Source organism: Aspergillus aculeatus (genome assembly GCF_001890905.1).
Source record: "Aspergillus aculeatus ATCC 16872 unplaced genomic scaffold ASPACscaffold_8, whole genome shotgun sequence".
Taxonomy (NCBI): domain Eukaryota; kingdom Fungi; phylum Ascomycota; class Eurotiomycetes; order Eurotiales; family Aspergillaceae; genus Aspergillus; species Aspergillus aculeatus.
In genome coordinates this window covers 881,621-902,481 of record NW_017962983.1, presented here as the reverse complement: position 1 = coordinate 902,481, position 20,861 = coordinate 881,621, and the positions used below count along the sequence as shown (strand labels likewise).

Sequence of the window (20,861 nt, the reverse complement as noted above, 5' to 3'; positions counted from 1 at the left end):
GCAAGCACGCTCGAGGTTGAGGTATAGACACAGCGATAGGCCTACATCAAATCGTAGCGCAATGAAATGTTTCATGGCTGACCAATGACTTATTCGCGAGTAGCGAATGCATTAATAACCTTCAATAGAGGAAAGGGGGATCCGATTTGGAAATTGAATGATTAGCTCGAATGTCATAGGCATCGCTAACGCCCGCTAGTTAATCTCGGGCTCATGATTAACCCAAAAAAAAAAAAACGCTCCACGGAAGGATCAGGCTGTCGGCCAAGACTGATGACAGGAGGGTTCGTTCATGTGACCTGACACTACTTTCGCCATCGAAGTGACTAGGTGATAGTACGAAGAAGATGAACTATAGTCAGCGATGGTCAGCAACACGCTGACAGACATGGTGTCAGGTCGGGTGAAAGATATACTTCTCTTGATCATTCTGGGTCTAGAATGGTCTAGAACAATAGCGAACATGACCACAACTGTCTCCTTCATTGACACTTGTTTGAATGACATGAAATGGATGCAAAATACAATGCTCTATTGAAAGGGTAAAGGAAGAGCTCAAGCCTGAGCACTCATTCAGTAGCTTGATGTAGAATGGGTTAGAGTTGTTTGGAGATTGCATGTATGGAAGCTACGGTCGCAGGCCCGGGGCCGATGGGTGGACGGATGACGCACCATGACTTGCTGCCTGCCGAATCAGGCCGGACGCCGGACCTCCATTCATTCTGCACTTCACCAGGAACCGTAACCTGCCCATCCCGCCTTCCTTATCACTCAGTCACTCACTCACTCAACTGCACCTACACAGTACAGTACTTCCTGCTATTTCTAAATACCCTTACCTTTTATTCATTCTTATTTTTTCAGACTCTACCTTACCTGAATACCTTTAGACCTCTGCATCTTTCCGACCCTTTCCACCCTTTCCTCTTCGGTCGTATCCTCCCCGCCGGCGTCGTACTCTTCTCTGCGACACCACCTCTCCTCGCGTGCTCGTTCCCCGATTACCTTTCCCTGGGTCTCTACGCACTTCCATTAGAAATCAACCACACTTCAGATAAACAGCTTCGTTGACTCTCAGCTTCTTAAGCGTAGCCATTTGCTGTCCTTCTGAAACAGCCTCAATCCTACATCCTTCTTTCCTCAATACAGCTTACTCTTCTCGGGTTTGGGAGAGCTTCCCCGCACCTACCGCTGCACAGCATCATGTACGTCGCAATCGGGCATACGCTCGGAGAAATCACTTCCAGGAAAAACCTGTTTAAGCTAATGATGATCCCATCTATCTCAAGGCGCATCACGGTAAGCGTTATTCGCCAGGACCAGGCCGATGCCGATATTATCTCCCTCGAAGTCGGGGCGGATATGACCGTCGAGCTCCTGAAAGCTATTGTTGAAAGTGAAACCTCGATATCACCCAACGCCCAGCGACTCGTATATAACAATCAGCTCCTTGGTGATGACTCCCGTACGCTTGAGCAAGTCGGCATCGGTGAAGGGGATATGCTCGGTGTCCATGTGACGCTGCGAGCACCCCCCGCGCCCACCCGGAGCATAGGAGGTCCCAGCTCTGCTGCCGCCCAACAAAATCTGCAGCGACGTCAGGCTATGACCCCAGATCCCGAAACAATCCGCCTACATATTTTGGGTGACCCTCGTGTGCGGGAAGCCGTCCGAAGGCAGAACCCGGAGTTGGCGGACGCTGCCAACGATGCGCAGCGATTCCGCGAGGTCCTCACCCGACAACAAACCCGCGAAGCTCAAATGGAAGCGGAGAAGGAAGCGCGGATTGCCATGTTGAATGCCGATCCTTTTAATCCCGAAAATCAGAAGCAGATCGAAGAGATCATTCGTCAGAATGCTGTGACGGAAAACCTCCATAATGCAATGGAGCATCATCCGGAGTGTAAGTCGGACCTGCAAGTGTTCATGATTTGCGGAGGGGATAATTAAACATACAGCACAGCATTCGGTCGCGTAACCATGTTATATATCCCTGTCGAGGTCAACGGCCACAAACTCAACGCTTTTGTCGACTCCGGTGCACAGGTCACCATCATGTCGCCAGAATGTGCGACCGCGTGCAACATTATGAGACTCGTTGATCGACGGTACGGCGGCATTGCAAAGGGCGTGGGAACAGCAACTATTCTAGGTCGGGTGCACTCGGCACAAATAAAGATTGGCAGCATGTTCCTGCCGTGTTCATTTACTGTCATGGAAGGGAAGCATATTGATTTGCTCTTGGGCTTGGACATGCTGAAACGGCATCAAGCCTGCATTGATCTCCAGCGCGGTGCTCTGGTGATCCAGGACCAGGCAGTCCCCTTCCTTGGTGAGGCGGATATTCCCAGGCATCTTCTGGATGAGTTCGAGGACGAGCCCGTCATCAAAGGACCCGATGGCGCCGAAGTCGGCGCCCGAACCGGAGCGGTCACGCATCAGGCCGGTGGCAGCAGTCAAGGATCTGGCGGTTCTTCCGCGCCTCCTTCCCGCACTGCCCCACCAACATCGCGCTGGCCACAAGTTTCCATTGGAAAAATCACAGAGCTGGGCTTCACACGGGAAGAGGCGATGCGTGCATTAGATGCCGCCAACGGGAACCTGGACGAGGCCATTGGATTCCTGATTTAATGTGTGATGTCACGACCTGACGTAGATTTCCTTGACATGACCGGGCGAGGCCTGGCCATTCTGTTTATTACCGCTCAATTTGATCTATCATCGCCGAGCCGAATGTGCACTGTGAGATGCGATTTTTCTTTTTGTCATAGTGATAAATGGTCTCCTGATGTTGCTCGCATTTTGTCCCTGTGACTCTCGGCTCTTGCTACGACGGAGGTCGCTACGAGGTGGGCTACCAGTCACCATTTTCTGTCTGTAGGGGAGTGCTTTCTTGCGGTTGCAACATTCGCTTTTCTTGGCCAATCTACACTGCAGGGCCCTGTCTCTCATCCTTATTATGCAATGTTCTCACATAGAGTTGGTGTGGCGGGTTCTGCTGTCACTCGGGAAGCACCTAGAACCTGTGCAGCAGCGAGCAAATATGCCACAATCTAACAGCTGGAAGCTATGACAAGGCAAGTCAGTATTTTTGCGTGCCTCTATCCGAGCAACTGTAGTAATCTATGTGCGTATGTGGTGACCAAGATTTGCTTCTCAATTCCTGACCACCCCGTCTTCCAACCTTTCGCTACCTGGGGCATGAAGCCCGTCGCAGATCCAACGAAAGTAACCAAACTGAATTTCGAGGTACTTAGCCGTCTACTCCAACTTGGGCTTGAGCACAAGTCGCTCGCGAAGTCTACAAAACATGTCGACTGCCATAAATGCGCCTAGAGAACCCATAAGTCAGCCCCTGCCAACTGGTACTGTAACTACTTGCTGTCTTCCACAGAAGGAACAAGCCCTAAATTTAGATCAGCCTTACCGAGAGCAACATAAGGACCATAGAGCATGGTAATATTCTGCTTCTGGTCGAGCGTACGGTCAGTCCAGCTCCAGACCTCCACCAGACAGATGGCCGAGGTGAGGAACGATTGCACTCCGAAAACGAGCAAATGGACGGGAACAAGAGGATCATCTGTCATGGTTAGCAAGCAAGCAAGCAAGCAAGCACCCAGTGGGAGGGAAAAAAATCAAAATTAAAAAAAAAAAAAAGAAGAGAGAGAAAAGAGAAAACGGATGGAGACAGGGCTGTGATGTAAGGGGACGTTAGGGGGAGGGGAGGGGGGGATTTCCCGGGAGGGAGGAAGAGAGTGGAGGAGGCATAGGCGTAGATCATGGAACCCCAAGAAGAAGAACGAAAAATGATCCACCCATTGGCAACCCGATGTACTGGACTGATGGACGTGTGTACTGTACATACCTTTCTTCAGGCCGCGCAGAGCCCAGACACTGAGCGGAACATGATAGAAAAGCTCCATCAACAGAAAGAAGGTAAACCAAGTGGTTGGGGCTTCCTCGAAGAACTTGTCATGATAGGTTTCGATGTAGAACTCGCGTAGCGTCACGCTGAGAGTGGACTGGAGGAAAGACGGCAGGATGGGAGCGGCATCGACCACTGATCGTGTTTGTTTGCGTGCATAATGTCAGTTTTTGTTTTGCCCTTGTTACTTGCTCGCTCGCTCGCTCACTATGTCTCATCTACACCTGATCTGTGTTTAAGGTGGGGGTGGGAAGCAGCAGAGTAGTACAGAAAAACCGTCTTTCTCCATTGGAACAGAGTAGGGATTGGAGGGGGAAACGAAAGTGTCTCGGTAGTTTGGGGGACAACTCCCGACTTACAGAAGATGATGGGGACATGGATGGCGAAGAATGCGAAGTAGACGAGATCGCGTTTCCGGCTCCACAAGGATACGGGAGAAGTGGCAATAGCCATGGTTCTAGTTTTGCGAATGCGAATGCGAATGCTTTCAAGGTCCTGTGTGATTGCTCGAGAAACTTTGGAGGGGGGAAATCAATAATAAACAAGGCGAAAGCAAATATAGTGAGAGGTATACCTAACACATACAACACGATTCAAGTTTGCTTTTGGAAAATTGATGTGTACTGCACCGTACTTAGTCAGGTGATCCCCGCCCCCTTGTGCAGCTGCCAAAACGGGAAAAGCAAACAAACCAAAATGTACATCTCACCTGACTCGGTTCTTTTGACTTCGAGAACTCGACCAATTTCTCCAGAATGTCCCCACAGCAAAAGCACCTTTCTCATTCTCTTTTGAGAAAAACCAAGGGGGTGGAAAAGAAAGAGAGAGGGGAAGGAAAAAAGCTCCCCCCGCCGTTCGCCTGACCCGATCGACTGGGAAAGACAGACAGTCGACAGGTACGCACGATCAAGAAGGATGTTTGCTTTTTGCACACCCCTCTGCACGCACCTCGGATTCCTTTTTACCTACCTGCCTAAACATAGCTTAAGCTTAGCTTGCGTGAGACTACGATGGCCTGTCAATCAAGCTGTCTGCTTGGACCCTCACGGCTTTACTTGATCTCACTTAGTGTGTCGCCCCCAGCAAATGGTTGAAAGGACGATGGCCCAACAGTTCGTGGACACCGATGATGGACTAGTTCGATTCGGCTCCCCATCAATCGACCTTGCAGCAAATCTCCTCCTGTCTAAGAATCTTATCGCCTTATGAGACACCTCATGATCCTTCCACGACGGGTGGTCCCATCATCAGGGGATGAACCCGTTTACCTATCCTGAAAGTGATCTCTCATTCTTGGGCGGCCCGATAACTGGACGTGTGTGTGTGTGTGTGTGTGTGTGTGTATGTCCTCACCGCAACTTGTGATGCCCCCCCTTGAAACTCGTCCTTTACGCCTACATTTCCCCCTCCCACCAGTAAAGCCTGATGATGCAAAAGTCCCAATGGGACTTTCGATCTGTGGCAACAGCCCCCTCTGAGCTGATCTTCTGCCTCTCTGGGATATTCTTGGACCGGAAAGCGGCCACTCTCTAATGTGAGGCGACAAAAGTACTGCAAGGATAGACAGTCGGTATCCGCCAGAGGAAGGCGGATCTGCTATGCCTCTGAATAACAGAATTTGTGTACTATTTCTGCAGCCCCAGTAACTCGATCCAGGAGATCGACTTTGACATCGATCCTCGATGGGGCGGGCCATGCTTCCAGAATATGAGACAGGCTCGATTTTTTTCCCTAGAACCCATGAACTCATTGGCAACGGACGACGGGAAGATTGGCGCATAGCGCCACACTTTGTGCCACCAGCCGTCAGCCAGTACATTGTTGCAGTTCCAGTGCTCCGTGTGGATTATTGGCCTGCTAGTCCCCGGTTCCCGGGACGGTACCGCTGCTGGTCGTGGATCCCTTGATTTCCACCCTGGAAGCTAGTATAACCCTTAACCTAGAAACCCGGGGCGAGCATTTAACCGTCCGTGGTCACAGGACTGTCCAGCATGCAGATCAGGATTAGGAGCACAGTACTATTTGTCGCCCAGCATTCAATATCTACTACTCAGTATCCACCAGCATCAGATTTGGGATTACCCTCAGGATTCTCCTGGAGCAGCTACAATTGTCGTTGTGCATTGCGTAAGAGGAAGATCGTGAAGAGCAAACTGCGACACGATCTGAAGCAGACGGCCACGGATCGTGTCCCGGAAACCGACTTGGTCATGCCTCGAGAGTGGACTAACCGATGCAGGAAGTGGAAGAGTCCAGTGCAACCGAATTGACAGAGAATTGGAACAACATGCCGCATGCACAGCTGTTTCCGAAGGCTTCGGTCACGATGGCAATTCGACGCCTCCAGGCTCTGGAATTTCTGGATTGACGGTGGCTCAAAGTGGACACTATGCAATCCGAACCGCGTCGGTGGGCATGATCGCACATTATCAGGCCGATGCGCTTCCGCCCTCTCTTCGAGGCTACTGTGGGCCTTCGATACCGTCTGGGAAATGTTTCTAGAGAGCGGCCTTCGGCGATCCATCGTCACCGACGAGTAGACACCCTAACGTGGTTGAGTGGAGACAACTTTGATGGAACCCCGGACATTGGTCCGCATTCCCGAATGGAAACAAACGTCACAGGGGGCTAAGCAAAAGCGGATCGGCCTGGCCTACCGTTGCGCCTCGGTCCAATTTGTTTGGTACCCTAAATTCTACAATGACTTGGATGCAAGTATGGCAATCGGCGAAGACCAAGAATCCATGTACCACAAGCGTTAACACCGCGTCTGGATAGCATTTGGGAGCTAGAACGTCTCCATAATGGTCTTCTTCAAACGACGTATGTTCGGCCATCGAGGTTGATCTCCTTGGCATTGATATAACGATATGCCGTTGATCATCTCCGTTCAATATGAGAATGACACCAACGATATCGGAACCAGTAACGTCAAGTCGTATTCATTGACTCGATCAGGGCTCGGGATCAGTCAGAAACACCCTCGAACAAGTGCCACACGACAGAGAGCTTAGATTGCAAGCACGCATGTCTCAATTTCAGGCCCAACGTCGTACGGGTTATCATGTCGATGACCTATGGATAAGATAGATTCTTACATCCACCAACCAGCGAAGAGCCTAGACGCTGCAAAATTCCAGGATTATTGAGGAAAAGAAATGACTTCAATGCAGTACGCCCCTAAAGTCTCGTATGACATAGCATCCGCAGGCCTGGAAGCCGGAAGATTAACAGGCTGCTGCCCAGGTATGCAAGGATTGAGGAAAGCACGATAGCCAGAGCTACCAGAAGCTATGGCGGCGGCGCATCGCGCATCCACCTACTGCACAGGATAGATTCCGCGGGCTCTAGTGCCGTTCCGTGACCCTACGAGAAGCAGACGACACCACCACCACCAAAGTTAGCGATATTGACCCAACGTGCCTGCTGCAGGGTTCCACTCTCATGTCTTCGTACAGATTATTGTACGATTTTTTTTTTCTTTTTCGACTTCTTATCGATCATCTAAACTAGCCGGATTGAGAGAGAGCGGTGAGAACCACACGAAGACAGAGACCCGGGGTCAATTGGAAGAAGGGTTTGAGATAGTTCTAAACTAACTATCTACGGATAGTGGGAGCCATTCTCCCGGATCCAGCTGGGAAAAAAACAGGTCAAAATACTGAAAGACTGAAAGACCGTCAGAAGCGGTCGATCACCAATGTCCGAGATAGATAATCTCAGTCCTCATCCGATGCGGGCAGGACGGATGCTTGCTGGGGAAATTGAGACTATGAGTCCACTCGCTTTGCCTCTATTGGGCCCTTGACCGCTTCTCCTTACCAACAACCTCTTGCGTCTCCGCCTGCCTCTACTATTCTCGGTCGCGCTTCCGAGCGGGCTCCAGCCTGCTTCCTCCCTTGTCCCGACTCGAACTTCCTCGACCTGTCTATATGTCTACTCTGTCTTTGTATGCTTTTTTTCCCACTATTCCCACTAATCCCACTACGGTGGCCTCCTCTCCTCTCACCCTTTTGGTTCGTTTCGGACTCATCCTTCTCTCTGACTGGCTCGCAGTCGTGCCGCCGCCCCCCTTCATCCCTTCCCCCTTCACCCCCTAGTCTATAATCGGCTGCCGTTTTTACCTGTAGAGACCCGTTCAGCATTGATTTCTGTACCCCTGTCGTCATGGCTCTTTGAGGGTGGTTCTATTTCCTCTGTCCGCCGTGGACAATCTGGTGTGTCTCTCAGCGCCGACTTTCCGCTCCGAAGATGGAAGGGATAGCATTCAGTCTACCTATCTGGGCAATAGCCAAGCGACTTCCGGCAGATGCAAGATCATTTAGCGCCACCGTGATCATATCGTCCACCCGATTGCGCTTAAAGGTTGCGCAGTCTTTTCTATCGTCATGGCGAGATGGTGGAGGAGATGTCCAGCTTGACATCTATATATTGCTGCTTGTCCACCTTCAACCAACCCTCCTTTTTCTCATCCATGATCCTATCCTCAATTCCATCTTTTCTTTCACCTTTTACTCAGTCTTCCTCATCTCGGACACGATACCTTGATCAAGTCTTCCATCTTCAAGCTATTCTACAAGCATTCATCCTCTACGCACAAGGAACACCTGGAATAAGATCACCGAGACAGCACAATGCCATCCACAGCCCCAATTCTGCGGCCCAAGAAGGCCATGAATGCCCATCAGGAAGAAGAGCCGATCAGCTACGACATCAACATTCCTTACGTCGACGTCACCAAAGAAGTGCATCTCCGCACCAGATACCCTGAGTACCTTCCCACATGGGACAAAGTGTGGTTTGACCCACTTCCTCCATTTGAGTACCAGGATCCTGCCCTGCGCGTAAAAGACAAGAGCAAGCCCAACCTTCTGACTCCGAACACGAAAGTGACGGAGATTCAGCCGCGGATCGGAAGCATCTTGGAGGGGGTCCAGTTGAGCCAGCTCTCGGATGCGGCTATGGATGAATTAGCGCTGCTGATTGCAGAGCGCAAGGTCGTTGCTTTCCCCGATCAGGATCTGATCGATGCTGGACCGGAGGAACAGGAGGCATTTATGCGACACTTTGGCAAGCCTAACTACCAGCCGGTCTCTGGCTCCATGCGCGGCCACCCTGGATTTCACATTATTCATCGTGATGGAAACCGTGAGGAGATTACACGCTTCTTGGAGCAGCGTACAACAACCACACTCTGGCACCAAGATGTGAGCTACGAGATTCAACCCCCCAGCTATGTCATGCTAGGACTGCTGGAGGGTCCCGAGGTGGGCGGTGACACCGTCTTCTCGGCTACTGATATGGCGTACAAGTAAGTAATGGCCCCGCTGCCACGCATGGATGGAAAGGCGACGGAGAGTTACTAACCAGGAAATGGCATAGGCGTCTTTCTCCCACCTTCACCTCATGGCTGGATACACTGCGGGCAGTCCACTCCTCCGCCAAGATGATCAGCCACGCTCGCATGACTGGTAGTTTGGTGCGCAAGGACGCTGTCGACACCGTCCACCCGCTTGTGCGCGTTCACCCGGTAACAGGCGAGAAATGCCTTTTCGTCAATGGGGAGTTCATCACGAAGATTCAGGGCCTAAAGGAGCCTGAGCAGAAGTGGTTGCTCGACTTTCTCATGCAACATATCATCACCGGACACGACTTCCAGGCCCGAGTCCGATGGCAACCCAGGACAATTGTCCTCTTCGACAACCGCAGCACCACTCGTACGTTCTCTCCCAATTGAAGCCTAAAAACGCATACTGATTCTTTTCCTTATCAGACTCTGCCATTGTCGACTACCTCGATGACGACAACGGTGCTAAGCTCCGCCACATCTTCCGTCTGTGTGCCTTGGGCGAGAAGCCCATCCCTGTGTACGACCAATTCGAGTAGAATGGTTCTCGACCCCTCCAATCATTCTCTCCTTATGATATACGCATGTCTTTTCCGCAACGACGGCAGATCTCTGGCGCGACCGGGTCATATCAGAAGTGAGAGATAGCCTACCTTCGGGGAGTACTTCCACAACCGCCCCTTATTCGTCTTGCGCTGCGATTCGCTTTCGCCAGTTCTCCACATCTGACTCCCATTTCTAATCATTATACCCTTTCTTCTGGGTCTTATCTCAAGGAGTTATTTCTGTTCTTTTCCCCTCTTTTTACTACTTCTAATATTTATTTTGATCCTCGATTCGGCTCTTCAAAATTGATACCTCAGCCCTCCGATTGTTTTTGTGTTTTCTTTCTGCTTGTGTTATTTGAATAGACTGCTTGATCATTTGTTGTTTGCATATCTAGACTGGCGGGGTTTGTGTGTGGGGGGTAAAAAAAAGTTCATTCGGTTTTTCGACTAGCAGGATTCGTTTTCCTGGGGGGACCCCACCGCTGACTCCATTTGGTTTTGTTTTCTGTCCATGTCTTTTCTGTTCTTCAGGGAGTTGTTCTTTTGGTACATCCTTCTTGCTAGCTTTGATAACTGCATCTGGGGTGGGCATTGGGCACATAGTACTAGTACTTAATCCAAATATTGACTCTGTGTTGATTGTGCAATTAGTCTGGTCAATCATAATTTAGCTATCCGCTTATCAACTGCCGAAGTAGCACATCTCCACTCACTCACGGAGGGGTCGTCGAAGTACATAGTATTAGGGTAGAGCCGAGAGAAAAGCACTTTGTCTAATGCATCATGACGATGGCACAGAGCCCGACGTACTTTCGCATCCTCCGATCCAGTAGTATAGCCAGTGATCTCAAGCCCAAGAAAGTAGTGAAAGCTAACATCAGCCTCGGGTACCTTCCCTCTATCCTATCGTGCATGCACAGTGGTAGTAGTACATCTATCTCTTCCTCACAGGACCAAGAAGAGTCTGTCGGCTTTCCTGAGTAATCCGGCCACGTGATCCCAAAGGCCTTTCTTTCCCTCTTGTTTACACGAGAGAACGTAACTTAGCTAGTTCCACCAACCATGAACCACCCAAGTTCAAGAACTTGGTCCAGATAGCCCACTCCTGAGGCCTCAAATCGCTTACAGAGTCAAACCCTGGCCCCCAGATCCGACTATTTGTATAACCCACCAAGTTCAAAGGGAATAGCGCAGCAAAATTCCCCTCACAAGTAGACAAAGAATCCCAGGAACCAGCGGGCGAGCAGCGACCTAAGGGATTTGCTGTACAGTACTCGGCTTTTCGACCTTCTTGGAGCCCAGATGAGTATCTGGGGGCAGAAATTCATCGAACCAAACTCACGATTTTAGTTGTAAGCGGGGAGCATTCTCTCGGCCTCATCGATGGTTTGTCTGGATTGTCTGGTTTGTCTGATTGGCTTATAATTACATACGGTGGTCGGTTTGTACTGGATTTCCGGATCAATCTTTTGTCAAGGTATAGTACGATGGTGGGATACTTGGGGCCCGGTGGATGTTTGTATAGCGGTCAGGGTTGATCAGGAAGGAATAGATGAAGATGGTCGAGGTACGGTCTCGGACTGCGCATACGGAGAGATATATAGTATGTTGTAGAATGGGTTGGGGAAAACAATGGCTCGTGACGATTGAGATATGCAGACCAGCCCATTGAGGATGGAGAACGAAGACTCTGGTATTGTTTTGTATGTAAGAGTACAGATTTCTTCTTTCCACATATAGGAAAAATGATTCAGGAGTATACTAGCAGTCTAGCCCATTTGCGCTCAGCATCCATCCCCCTTGACTGGGTTACTAGTCCACTGACTAACTTATCGACTATTGGCTTGAATGTGTCAATGTCCCTCCAAAGGCCAAATTTTCGAAGTACAAAGTTCCCAAACGCCTCCGAAGTGCGAGAAGAGAGGATCAATGAGGAGCCGCCCAGAGATCCGGAATAAAACAATAGGGTACACGTTGCACGGGTCAGAAATAAGCTCGATGGCACTCCCCTTCTAACTGTGTAATCAACACAAAATTGGAAGATTGAAGGGGGGAAGAAAAGGTAAAACAAAAGGGACATAAAAGGAGAACTCCAGCACCGCCCCCTTTTCTATCCGCTCGCTGTCTCCTGTGGTCGGAGACATGAAAAAAATACAGAGTCAAAAGGTGAAAAAGTGAGATTTGAAAACCATGCTACCTACTTGCCCCAATCCTATAATCCACAAACAAACACACACACGCACACGCTATATTACCGTAATATATCCTGGACCTTGGTCCGGAGCTCGTTAGCCACGCGCAATTGATCCGGCGGGATGCCGCCGCCTTGTTGAATGAGGAGGAGAGTCTCAAGGACGCGGTTGGCGGCGGTATCGCTTCCAAAGACCCGGCCGCCGGGGCGGACGGTCTCGTGGTACCAATGCTGGATGAGATAGAGGAGGTCCTTGGCGATATATCTCCGGTTGTTGCCCTGGAAGGGCGCTTCGTCTGTGTAGTACATGCCCTCGAGGACGGTGAAAATGGTCTCGTGTGCGACGTTCAGGTCGAGGAGGAGGTCAACGATCCACGTTGGTGGCCCAACGTCACGCTGGTGCTCTAGGGCGTAGCGCTCGAGCATGGGCAGGATGATCGGGATGGGCATGATGGAGTCTGACATGCGGAGTCGGCCGCCCAGACTCCGCACCTTGTCGATCACCGCTTCGTAGGGCTGGGGCTCGCCCCGCTCCAAGACCCGGTTGTGGAGGTCTTGTAGGAGATGTTGCCATGTGGACTTGATGTCAGCCGCGTTGCGGTGGTCGGCGTGGAAGAAGATCTGCAGACAGATATCGTAGTAGCTTCCAGGGTCGGCGATATTGTTAAAGAGCTAATAGGCATTAGAAAACCGGGAAAATGATGGGGAAAAGGCAATTTTCGGGGTGTAACACATACATAACTGATGTCCCTGATAGCCCCATCCACTTCTTTCAGGACCTGGGGTCTGGCTTCCGGCGCAACCCGAGGATCGTCTTTCAGGCGTTGCAAGATTTCGTCTTGAATATCGGCAACATCAATCAGATTAGAGGTTTCCTGAACCAGTCTTTGACGAGCCTGTCGGCTAACATCCGGAGTGAATATCGATGCGTTAGCCCGAGCCCATCCTAGGTACTCGATTCTGCGGCTCAAGGGGATGTTGAAGCTGCTCTGCGCAAGCTGGAGTTGAACCTTGGCTGCTTCGAAAAATCGTTCGGACTGCGCAAAATAACGCCAGAGAAGATCGGCATGTTCAATGTCATCATCGGCTTTGCGCTCAAGGTAGGCGACCACGAAGGGGGAATCGCTCTGGAGCAATCGCTCACTCCAACCTTGTTCGAGGTACCAATCATATAGGGTAGTCAAAAACACCTCGTCTCGAGAGTCGGAAACCACTCCATATGCCTCATTCCTGCGTTTGGCCATCACTGTCAATTGTCCATCAACAATACCTATATCCTTGGCAGTATGCTTGTCGACTGCAATGATGACCCTGAATATGAGATCATAGCATTGCTTCCGATACTGGAAGTACTCAATACGAGTATCCTTAAGATGGAAATGTCAGTCATCAAGGAAGTGGTTAAGATCAAAGAGGGTACTTACACCAGCAGGGCGACCATCCACAATCCATGCAAGTGCCAGATTGGCCTTGTCTGAGCGGGCGGCCACATTCAAAGCCAGTTGAATCGCGCCTGCAGTAGTTTGTTTTAGTGGTGTTTCTTGTGCTCCAATACGAACACGGGGATCATACCTGCAAAGAACTCATTCTTGATGTAGCTTTCGACTGCAGAGACCAGGTAGTCCATTGGCAGATTGTCGGATACCTGCTGAAACAAGTGAAGGCTCTCATTCAGCAGGTTGCGTCCAAGCTCCGAATTGGAGCCTACTTCAGTGGCCCGTTTCAACATCTCCTGGGCCTTGAAGATCACGACATCCTCGGCACTACAGAAGCTGCCGCATCGCCGCCTTAGAGCATCGGCTACCGTTTCGACATTAGATCCCTTTGCAATGTTCCGATTCACAATGCCCTTCACCAGCTCCTTGGCAATATCGTGGCCCTTAGTGGTACTGAACAGCTGCTCATACGTAAGTTTCATAAAGCGCTCCTTCGACTCGGCTGGCAGGGTAGCCACAATTTCATCCACGCGTTCATCGAATAGAACCGAAACAAAGGAAATGCCTTCGATGGTGTGAGATACAAGTTGAACAAGCGAATGCAGTGCGCGATGTTCGGCTTGTAGGGCAGTCTCTTCCTGTTTCGTGGAGACCCGAGTCAGAGCCTCTGGGCCGCTCAGCCCTTCGATAAAGTTCTTGTTAGTCTTGAAAAATTCTTGCAGAGCAGTCAAGTCGCGCTGAACAGCTTGCAGCTTGGCAGAAGACACGGATGAAACGATGGTCTCCGTGCCAATGGGCGGCGTCTCGGACTTTTCGAGCTTGGCAATCTCTTTCTTCCAAATAGAGCGTAATAATCTCGAGATGTAGAGCGCGATGCCCGCATGCCGCGGCGAAGGGAGGACGGTGTCGATGGCAGGTGTGGAACTGTCCGCCACGGCATTTTCGTTCATCATAGGTTTGCCCCCGTGGTCAATCAAGACCTTGCGTGCAAACTCCAAGACATGTGGATCATTTATTTGGGTGAGTCTGGAATCACTAGACACCTCCACTCCTTGGCCGCAAGCGACCGCCAGAGCCGTAGCAACAGTCTCGCTCCGGCCATAAATGCGGATGAAATTCTTGACCATACCCTCTAATCCGTCATCGCCTTCTCCACCGTTTCGAACCAATGCAGCAAAAACATCGACGAGACGCCGTCTTCGAATGATGTGAATACCATTGTTGGTAAGAATGGCGATTTCGGCCACAGGTTCGTCATACTGAATGGCCAATTCATTACCGAACCCACTGAAAGCCATGGCGGCCTCGGTGGGTGGGGAGCAGACCCCGACATCTTCCGCTCTGCTACCCAATGATACCCAAACTGCTGTCTCACCAGCTTTGGGGCTAACAGTCTCTTGAGCGCGAGCGACTCGTCCAGAGTCGGGAGCAGAAATGAAGAGAGAGTCCGATGCCGCCGAGTCCTTGGAGGTGAAGCAGAAAAAGTGGCCGGGTGGATACCGTACGGCAAAACGAGTGGGCTGAAGGGTGTGAACAGGGATTCTCGCTGCCACTGTAGGGTGATAGCGTGCCTGTCCTTGAAGACCTTGCGAGGCTGCCAGTTGAGCCGAGGGAGCGACGTCCAAGGGAGGTGTTTTCACATGATGAGCTTGCATGCTTGTGGGAGCACTTGTGCCATTTGGTGCTGAGGCCCAGCTATAGGGACCAGTAGCACTGAGGTAGATCCGGTAGCCTGTCGCAGTAGTGGCCATCAGATGGTATCGGGACGCTTCCGCTGCAAGAATGGGGCTGATGGAAACAATGGGAACTTTGGGGTTGAGAGTTTCGTTGGACGCGATGATATGTCCGATATTGGCGTATATGTCTTGCCCTTTCTTTGTGATCGCAAGAGCTAGACTTCCGTCGGGCTTCATATGAAAGACCCTGATCGTGGACAGCGACGAGAGTGTGTAGAGCAGCTTCCTGGTGTCATCAATCTCCATTTGCGCGACGTGTTCATTTGGTTGAGTAAAGCTCAGCGAGGGAGCCAAGGCAGCGAGACGATTGCTAGTACGATTGACCTTTGAGCAGCGACCCTTGAACCACTTCTCCTCTTGCTGATAGACGAGCTCGTAGACATCATTGTCGGAGATACCACCGAAAAAGATGCGCCCAGTCGAATCGGATGAGGCCACTTGGTCGATCTCCAACCCTCGGATTGCTACGGACATGCCAGTCTGATACAGCGTTACTTGTCGTGCGCCTCCGGGCGTGGTCTCGCAGCCCATTCCCAACAAGATGACTTCGGCCGTAGTAGATATTACAAGCAAGTGAGTGATACTGGGCAAAAACACTTTCGAGCGAGGCTTCGCTAGCTTGACGGTGATGATGCTGTTTGGTTGATCCTCGAATCCAACTAACTGCGGGTTAGGGTGAGTGTAGTCCCAGATATAGAGAGCATTGTCGATTGCGACCCAGGCGTGGTTCAACTCGGCAAATAGTCCCATGTTCGTCGATACCTGTGCTCTGTTGTATTGATCGAAGATCTGGTCGGGGATGTTGTACATCTTCACCTTCTGAAAAGGAGCCCATGGTGACGATGTGGGGAGATCATAGTCGGACGAGAATCCTTCTACACAGAAGGGTCAGCCGGGTCCCTGCCAGCGGTGCGACCACAGTGGTCAACTTACGAGACAGAGAGTTGTCCAAGTCCGGGTAACGAGATTCTTGGGCAAGGGTTTCATTAATAGTCCGCGCAGCACGCTGCTCCGTGCTCACTAGGCTCTGCTTGGGTTTTGTTTGGACCGCAGTGAAGTTGGGAAGCTGAATGGGGGACGGCGGATCGGTTGGGGCTGCGGCTTGTTGGGGGTTCAATGCCGACGCCGTCGCGCCAGCATTGGGTGCTGGTGTTTGATAGAATGCGCCAGGGAGTGGCCTCTGAGGGGTGAGGGTTGGTAGAGATGGGTATGACATGATGCCGGCAGTAGACGGCGCCCGTATGAGGCGGTTTGGGCTATGTATGGCGCTCTCCCCGGAAAGGTGGCTGGGAGATTCGGAGACGGCAGCGCAATGACGCGACGAAGGAAGACTCGGTCGAAGAAAGCAAAAAAAGGTCGTGGAGAGATGATAGAGAGGGATATTGCGATGGAAAGAAAAGGAACACCAATGGGGGAGCGCAGGGAGTGGTGTTCCGCCACGAGGATGGTGTGTTTAACCGGGTCGAAGAACAGGCATGAAGCTGTGGATTGAGCAGGATGAGAAACAAAAATGTGCACGGGCCCTGGGCGGAGGGCGGACGGAGAGCTTCTCTTCCGCCTTGGGAAAGATTATTATCAGGCTTGGATTTTCTACGGGTCCGACAGCGTCACTAGTTCCACTCTACTAGAACAACAAAATCAATTCGCATTGCATTATTTCCTCCCTAGTCTGTCTTTGCGTAATTCCGAACATGTTCCCAGCTCTGCGATCCACCTCATCCCGTCTGGGTTTGCGCCTGGTGCGCTGGAACTCGACCGACAGCCCGATCTTGCCGCCTTTGATGACCAAGCTCAGAACTGACCTCAAGACGGCTATGAGGGCTAAGGATACTCCTCGGTTTGTCTAAGATGACCTACGGATTGACACAAGACTTGATTGGTTACGCGAACTAACGCGCGCTCCTTAGGCTGAACGTCGTCCGGGCTCTAATCTCCGAAACCAACAACGCCGCAAAGACCTCCTCTCCCATTCAAACCGATATCCAGCTCTTGTCTCTTATTCGGAAACGCATCGCTGCCTCCAAGGATGCCATTGAGGAGTTCAAGGTTGAGAACCGTCCAGAGCTTCAAGAGCTTGAGGAGAAGCAGGTGGCAGTCTTGGAGGAATACGGTGCCCAGGTGGAAACCATGAGCGCGGACGACATCAAGCAAGTTGTCTCCCAGACGCTCTCCAGCATGAAGGAGGCTGGCAAGAAGGTCGAAATCGGCCTTGTTCTCAAGTCTCTCTTCGCTGCCGGTGGTGCGCTGGCGGACAAGCCGGCTGACAAGTCTGAAACTGCAAGAATTGTCAAGGACGCTGTTACTGCCCTCAAGACGAACTAATGCTGGCATGTATTCTACCTACCTGTACGATCACAAATAAAACCGGGGATACGATAATACCGACGTTAATACACCGAAAATTGGGGGGGGGGGGAGAAATGTCGTTTTTGGCAATATATGTATCAACAATAGGTATGTTAATAAGTGAAGATTTACGGCGAGTCTAGAATGCGGTGTTTTGAATACTCGAGATGATAGAGTGCAGAAAATTCCGCAGATAATTAAGTGTTAGCATTGAAAAGGCCCATGCATATGCGCGGCGGCCGTGTAATATTCCAACAAAGAAGTCCTTCAGCGCCATTCCCTATGATCATTTGTGTCCATGATGTCCTGAGTCCCCTGTTATTATCCAGTAAGTCAATTCGAACTCCAGATTCCATCTTGATAACATTGCCATTGTACCGTCCGTCCGAAAAAGAATCATGTCGATGTCATGGTAGTTTACGAGCAGAAAACGGTGATTCCACCTATGGCAGTCATAATAACACCGAGCCACAGCAAGCGATCGGGATCGATGACCTTCTCCTTCGACACAAGGCCCTCCAAGCTGAAGTATGACTTGGTGTCTCCGCTCATTTGTCGTTTTTGCTTCTTGGCCTTTGAAGTGATCGGATTCAGGACCCCTGTAGGTAGTATTTGCGGTGGCCTGTACACGAGGTACATGGGATGCATGGGCGATCCGTCATGAGCGTACAGGTCCAGGCGTGGGATATCATGATATGGGTCTACCGAGATGGTAAAGGACTGCAGCTTTTAGCTAACTTGCCTTGAATGTATCGACCAGGGAAACATACCTTGAACTCCTCTGTCTGGTTATATCTCGTGTAGGACGTCAAAGGTGTCGCACATGGATCTGATACCAGCTGGCGCCCATCAACCGCAATCGGGGTTAACACCAGGGAACCATCGCTCTGCGCAGTGTATGTACCGTGCTGCCATTGCATTAAACCCTTTGGGCAAGCTGGATCTTGGGCTGTTGGATTGTTACACGTCAGATTGCGACTCTTACAAAGCAGAGGGTGAGCAGGCACTGACGATTGGCTATTGCGCGGTAGTAAGCCTCTTCATAGAATCCATCCTCGGTGAACGAGTATGAGATGCCGGTCAGGTTTGGCTCCAGAAATCTGTCGTTGATTGGATCATAGAATCCCTAGAGACAAGGTCGGGTGTTAGCCAGTTCGGCAATTCTGATGCGTCGACTGAGACCCCTAGCAAACAATGGTTTGGATAGAACGAGAGGAGCACAGCATACCGGACCTGTCACAACCTTACGGGACTTTGTCGTCCAGGTCCCTACTAGATCAGATACACTGGCCGCACTGGCAGCCGTCAGGAGGAGGCTGCAAAGAAAGTAGCCCGCAATCATCGCGAGTTTTGCCAAAAAGGAAAGATGAAGACAAAGAAGAAAGGTGTTAGATAGTAGAAGAATGCCTGCCTGCCTGCCTGCCGCCAAAGGGCGCAGGCGACCCTTGAACGGGGGCGGATGCGGTACAGTCAGGACCTTAGGTATGTGCAACAACCAGGGTCCTGCCGATCAACAACCATGCACATCATGGCAACATGCCAAGCCACGCGGTTCCAGTCATTGCGATATCTCAGACACTGCTCCAGACAATAAGCGGAACTTCCTATATTTATCATCCTATCTCAATTACAATCCATAGTAATCCGCCCACAACTATTTCCTGTCCACTATTTTGTCCCTATCCCTCAATCGCAAGGATGATGGCTAGTCTACAGGCGGCGAAGAAGGACCTCCGGCGGAGAATGCGGGATGCGCTGCACAAGATCCCCGCCGACTCCATCACAAATCAATGTCAGCTCAGCCTCATGACCTTCACACTCGGCCTATGCAAACACTGACCTCTACCAGCCAGAGTCGCCGCCAACAGGCTGTTTGCTCTCCGAGAATACCAGGATGCAAGGAGGATTGGGGTTTATCTCTCCATGCCGGCAGGGGAATTATCCACCACGGCCATCGTTCGGGATGCTCTGGCAAGTGGTAAGGAGGTCTTCGTGCCCTACATACACAAGCTAGAGTTATCGGAACAGTCGAGGACCTCCGTTATGGACATGCTCAAGCTAGAGTCGATGGAAGAATTCGAGGCTCTCCAGCCCGACAAATGGGGGATCCCGTCGCTGTCCGAGGTCCAAGTACTCAGGAAGATGAATTGCTTTGGGGGCAAAGGAGTCTCGCCCCAGCCAGAAGACGCTACAAAAGGACCTTATGGGCTCGACTTGATTGTGATGCCAGGAATGGCATTTGATGAAGGGCTCAGGAGATTAGGGCATGGTAAAGGTTATTATGATCATTTTCTGACAAGGTATTCAAGAGAGGGGGCTGCAAGTGAGTCAACAAAGCCGAAGTTGCCCTTCCTTGGTAAGGAAAAAGCACCCTGACACCAACGCGACCAACCATGAAACAGCCTGTTACTAAGTCTCGCGCAGTTGCCCTATCTCTCAAGGAGCAAATGCTTCCCCCGACCGAAGAGATACCGGTAGCGGATCATGACTGGCCTGTAGACATGCTCATCGTCGGTGATGACCGGTCTCTGGTGCACCAACACTGATTCTCCGGGAAAGCGAGTCATATCGATCCATAGGTTCGTCTATTTTGCTAGAAGTGCAATATTTGTTTCCCAGCGACATCCGTGAAAAGCGAAAGGTAAAGAAGTGCAAACAAAGTCGTATAACGGCACGAGATCGGTTAAAAAAAACAAATTTCCCTTTTCCCTTCAATCAATCCCTTAACGCCCCGATAAGATCACTGGACGGCCTGGATGAGGGAGACGTTGTCGCCCTTGAGGAGGATTTGGCCTGTTGTAAAGTGGAACAACAGTCAGCAACTTTCCGTAACACACAAGCAGTTTGATCTTGCAATACGACTTCACATACCGAGCGGCCTCCGCTTCTCTTCCTCGGTCTTGGTAGCCATCCGAACCTCCACTGCGTCGTCAACGACCAGGTTCATGAACTCGTCGAAACCCTGTGCCGAAATTGTTAGCCGAGCGATCACAGCCACCAGAAGACACGGGGCCAATTACCCTAATCTTTCCTTCTATCCGGAAAGCCAGCTGCTCGTAAAGCCAGATAGATACTGTCGACCGTTGCTGAAGAAGCTTGAAGATGAAATGAATAGGCGCAAGCAGCGTCTTGCGAGCAGCTCCACCGCCTCCACGGCCGGTCATGGTGGGCAAACGAGATGCGCAAATGAAGGGAGGGGCTATGTAAAGTGTAAAAGAGAGCGCAAGGATACCAAGATCCTAAAAACTGCAGTTGTAAATAAGGACGCGTTGATGGAGTTGCGCGGGGATCGGGGAGAGAGAATTGAAGGAAGAGCTCCGTAAGTTCAGGAC

General features: G+C 51.0%; 8 protein-coding genes across 8 annotated transcripts; 4 read left to right on the top strand and 4 right to left on the bottom strand.

The window, feature by feature from the left end:
• The first annotated feature begins 703 nt into the window (after positions 1-703).
• On the top strand, positions 704-2,013 carry ddiA (putative DNA damage-inducible v-SNARE binding protein Ddi1). The gene is made up of 3 exons (XM_020196265.1): positions 704-1,205; positions 1,290-1,903; positions 1,959-2,013. Coding segments are annotated over exons 1-3 (636 nt in total). The 5' UTR covers positions 704-1,203; the 3' UTR covers positions 1,979-2,013.
• Positions 2,014-3,319: 1,306 nt separating this feature from the next.
• ASPACDRAFT_119628 (EXPERA domain-containing protein) lies at positions 3,320-4,546 on the bottom strand. Its single transcript, XM_020196264.1, has 3 exons — positions 4,285-4,546; positions 3,866-4,060; positions 3,320-3,580 (listed from the first exon to the last, which is right to left on the bottom strand). The coding sequence occupies exons 1-3, from the start codon at positions 4,376-4,378 to the stop codon at positions 3,375-3,377; spliced, it is 495 nt and encodes a 164-aa protein (XP_020056182.1). The 5' UTR covers positions 4,379-4,546; the 3' UTR covers positions 3,320-3,374.
• Positions 4,547-8,573: 4,027 nt separating this feature from the next.
• ASPACDRAFT_78764 (TauD/TfdA dioxygenase family protein) lies at positions 8,574-10,122 on the top strand. The gene is made up of 3 exons (XM_020205268.1): positions 8,574-9,236; positions 9,308-9,642; positions 9,699-10,122. Exons 1-3 carry the CDS (start codon positions 8,599-8,601, stop codon positions 9,809-9,811), a joined length of 1,086 nt encoding a protein of 361 aa, XP_020056181.1. The 5' UTR covers positions 8,574-8,598; the 3' UTR covers positions 9,812-10,122.
• Positions 10,123-11,573: 1,451 nt separating this feature from the next.
• On the bottom strand, positions 11,574-16,703 carry ASPACDRAFT_1881038 (putative non-repetitive nucleoporin). Its single transcript, XM_020198226.1, has 5 exons — positions 16,117-16,703; positions 13,584-16,058; positions 13,436-13,524; positions 12,749-13,378; positions 11,574-12,683 (listed from the first exon to the last, which is right to left on the bottom strand). Exons 1-5 carry the CDS (start codon positions 16,397-16,399, stop codon positions 12,072-12,074), a joined length of 4,089 nt encoding a protein of 1,362 aa, XP_020056180.1. The 5' UTR covers positions 16,400-16,703; the 3' UTR covers positions 11,574-12,071.
• Positions 16,704-16,750: 47 nt separating this feature from the next.
• On the top strand, positions 16,751-17,599 carry ASPACDRAFT_119623 (uncharacterized protein). The gene is made up of 2 exons (XM_020196263.1): positions 16,751-17,020; positions 17,091-17,599. Exons 1-2 carry the CDS (start codon positions 16,875-16,877, stop codon positions 17,503-17,505), a joined length of 561 nt encoding a protein of 186 aa, XP_020056179.1. The 5' UTR covers positions 16,751-16,874; the 3' UTR covers positions 17,506-17,599.
• Positions 17,588-19,004, bottom strand: ASPACDRAFT_119621 (uncharacterized protein). The gene is made up of 4 exons (XM_020196262.1): positions 18,758-19,004; positions 18,541-18,655; positions 18,300-18,478; positions 17,588-18,249 (listed from the first exon to the last, which is right to left on the bottom strand). Exons 1-4 carry the CDS (start codon positions 18,869-18,871, stop codon positions 17,947-17,949), a joined length of 711 nt encoding a protein of 236 aa, XP_020056178.1. The 5' UTR covers positions 18,872-19,004; the 3' UTR covers positions 17,588-17,946.
• Positions 19,005-19,230: 226 nt separating this feature from the next.
• ASPACDRAFT_43472 (5-formyltetrahydrofolate cyclo-ligase) lies at positions 19,231-20,075 on the top strand (the record flags this gene model as incomplete). Its single annotated transcript, XM_020201263.1, has 3 exons — positions 19,231-19,321; positions 19,379-19,798; positions 19,954-20,075. The coding sequence occupies 3 exons, from the start codon at positions 19,231-19,233 to the stop codon at positions 20,073-20,075; spliced, it is 633 nt and encodes a 210-aa protein (XP_020056177.1).
• Positions 19,798-20,822, bottom strand: ASPACDRAFT_78760 (small nuclear ribonucleoprotein E). Its single transcript, XM_020205267.1, has 3 exons — positions 20,550-20,822; positions 20,401-20,491; positions 19,798-20,322 (listed from the first exon to the last, which is right to left on the bottom strand). Exons 1-3 carry the CDS (start codon positions 20,691-20,693, stop codon positions 20,270-20,272), a joined length of 288 nt encoding a protein of 95 aa, XP_020056176.1. The 5' UTR covers positions 20,694-20,822; the 3' UTR covers positions 19,798-20,269.
• Between the last annotated feature and the right edge of the window lie 39 nt (positions 20,823-20,861).

What these genes read in the sequence shown, in the direction of transcription:
- ddiA (XM_020196265.1), top strand. An exon ending in AATGGAGCATCATCCGGAGT is followed by an intron (nt 1,904 to 1,958) that starts GTAAGTCGGACC and finishes TTAAACATACAG; the next exon opens with CACAGCATTCGGTCGCGTAA.
- ASPACDRAFT_1881038 (XM_020198226.1), bottom strand. Translation starts at nt 16,399, where the DNA reads ATGTCATACCCATCTCTACCAACCCTCACCCCTCAGAGGCCACTCCCT. An exon ending in CAAGAATGAGTTCTTTGCAG is followed by an intron (nt 13,525 to 13,583) that starts GTATGATCCCCG and finishes AAACTACTGCAG; the next exon opens with GCGCGATTCAACTGGCTTTG. An exon ending in CTATCAGGGACATCAGTTAT is followed by an intron (nt 12,684 to 12,748) that starts GTATGTGTTACA and finishes AATGCCTATTAG; the next exon opens with CTCTTTAACAATATCGCCGA.
- ASPACDRAFT_119621 (XM_020196262.1), bottom strand. Translation starts at nt 18,871, where the DNA reads ATGATTGCGGGCTACTTTCTTTGCAGCCTCCTCCTGACGGCTGCCAGT. An exon ending in GTAAGGTTGTGACAGGTCCG is followed by an intron (nt 18,656 to 18,757) that starts GTATGCTGTGCT and finishes CCTTGTCTCTAG; the next exon opens with GGATTCTATGATCCAATCAA. An exon ending in ACCAGACAGAGGAGTTCAAG is followed by an intron (nt 18,250 to 18,299) that starts GTATGTTTCCCT and finishes TAAAAGCTGCAG; the next exon opens with TCCTTTACCATCTCGGTAGA.
- ASPACDRAFT_119623 (XM_020196263.1), top strand. Translation starts at nt 16,875, where the DNA reads ATGTTCCCAGCTCTGCGATCCACCTCATCCCGTCTGGGTTTGCGCCTG. An exon ending in AGGGCTAAGGATACTCCTCG is followed by an intron (nt 17,021 to 17,090) that starts GTTTGTCTAAGA and finishes CGCGCTCCTTAG; the next exon opens with GCTGAACGTCGTCCGGGCTC.
- ASPACDRAFT_78764 (XM_020205268.1), top strand. Translation starts at nt 8,599, where the DNA reads ATGAATGCCCATCAGGAAGAAGAGCCGATCAGCTACGACATCAACATT. An exon ending in GCTACTGATATGGCGTACAA is followed by an intron (nt 9,237 to 9,307) that starts GTAAGTAATGGC and finishes GAAATGGCATAG; the next exon opens with GCGTCTTTCTCCCACCTTCA. An exon ending in CGACAACCGCAGCACCACTC is followed by an intron (nt 9,643 to 9,698) that starts GTACGTTCTCTC and finishes TTTCCTTATCAG; the next exon opens with ACTCTGCCATTGTCGACTAC.
- ASPACDRAFT_78760 (XM_020205267.1), bottom strand. Translation starts at nt 20,693, where the DNA reads ATGACCGGCCGTGGAGGCGGTGGAGCTGCTCGCAAGACGCTGCTTGCG. An exon ending in GGATAGAAGGAAAGATTAGG is followed by an intron (nt 20,492 to 20,549) that starts GTAATTGGCCCC and finishes ATTTCGGCACAG; the next exon opens with GGTTTCGACGAGTTCATGAA. An exon ending in AGAGAAGCGGAGGCCGCTCG is followed by an intron (nt 20,323 to 20,400) that starts GTATGTGAAGTC and finishes ACTTTACAACAG; the next exon opens with GCCAAATCCTCCTCAAGGGC.
- ASPACDRAFT_119628 (XM_020196264.1), bottom strand. Translation starts at nt 4,378, where the DNA reads ATGGCTATTGCCACTTCTCCCGTATCCTTGTGGAGCCGGAAACGCGAT. An exon ending in CCATGTCCCCATCATCTTCT is followed by an intron (nt 4,061 to 4,284) that starts GTAAGTCGGGAG and finishes AAACACGATCAG; the next exon opens with TGGTCGATGCCGCTCCCATC. An exon ending in TCTGCGCGGCCTGAAGAAAG is followed by an intron (nt 3,581 to 3,865) that starts GTATGTACAGTA and finishes TAACCATGACAG; the next exon opens with ATGATCCTCTTGTTCCCGTC.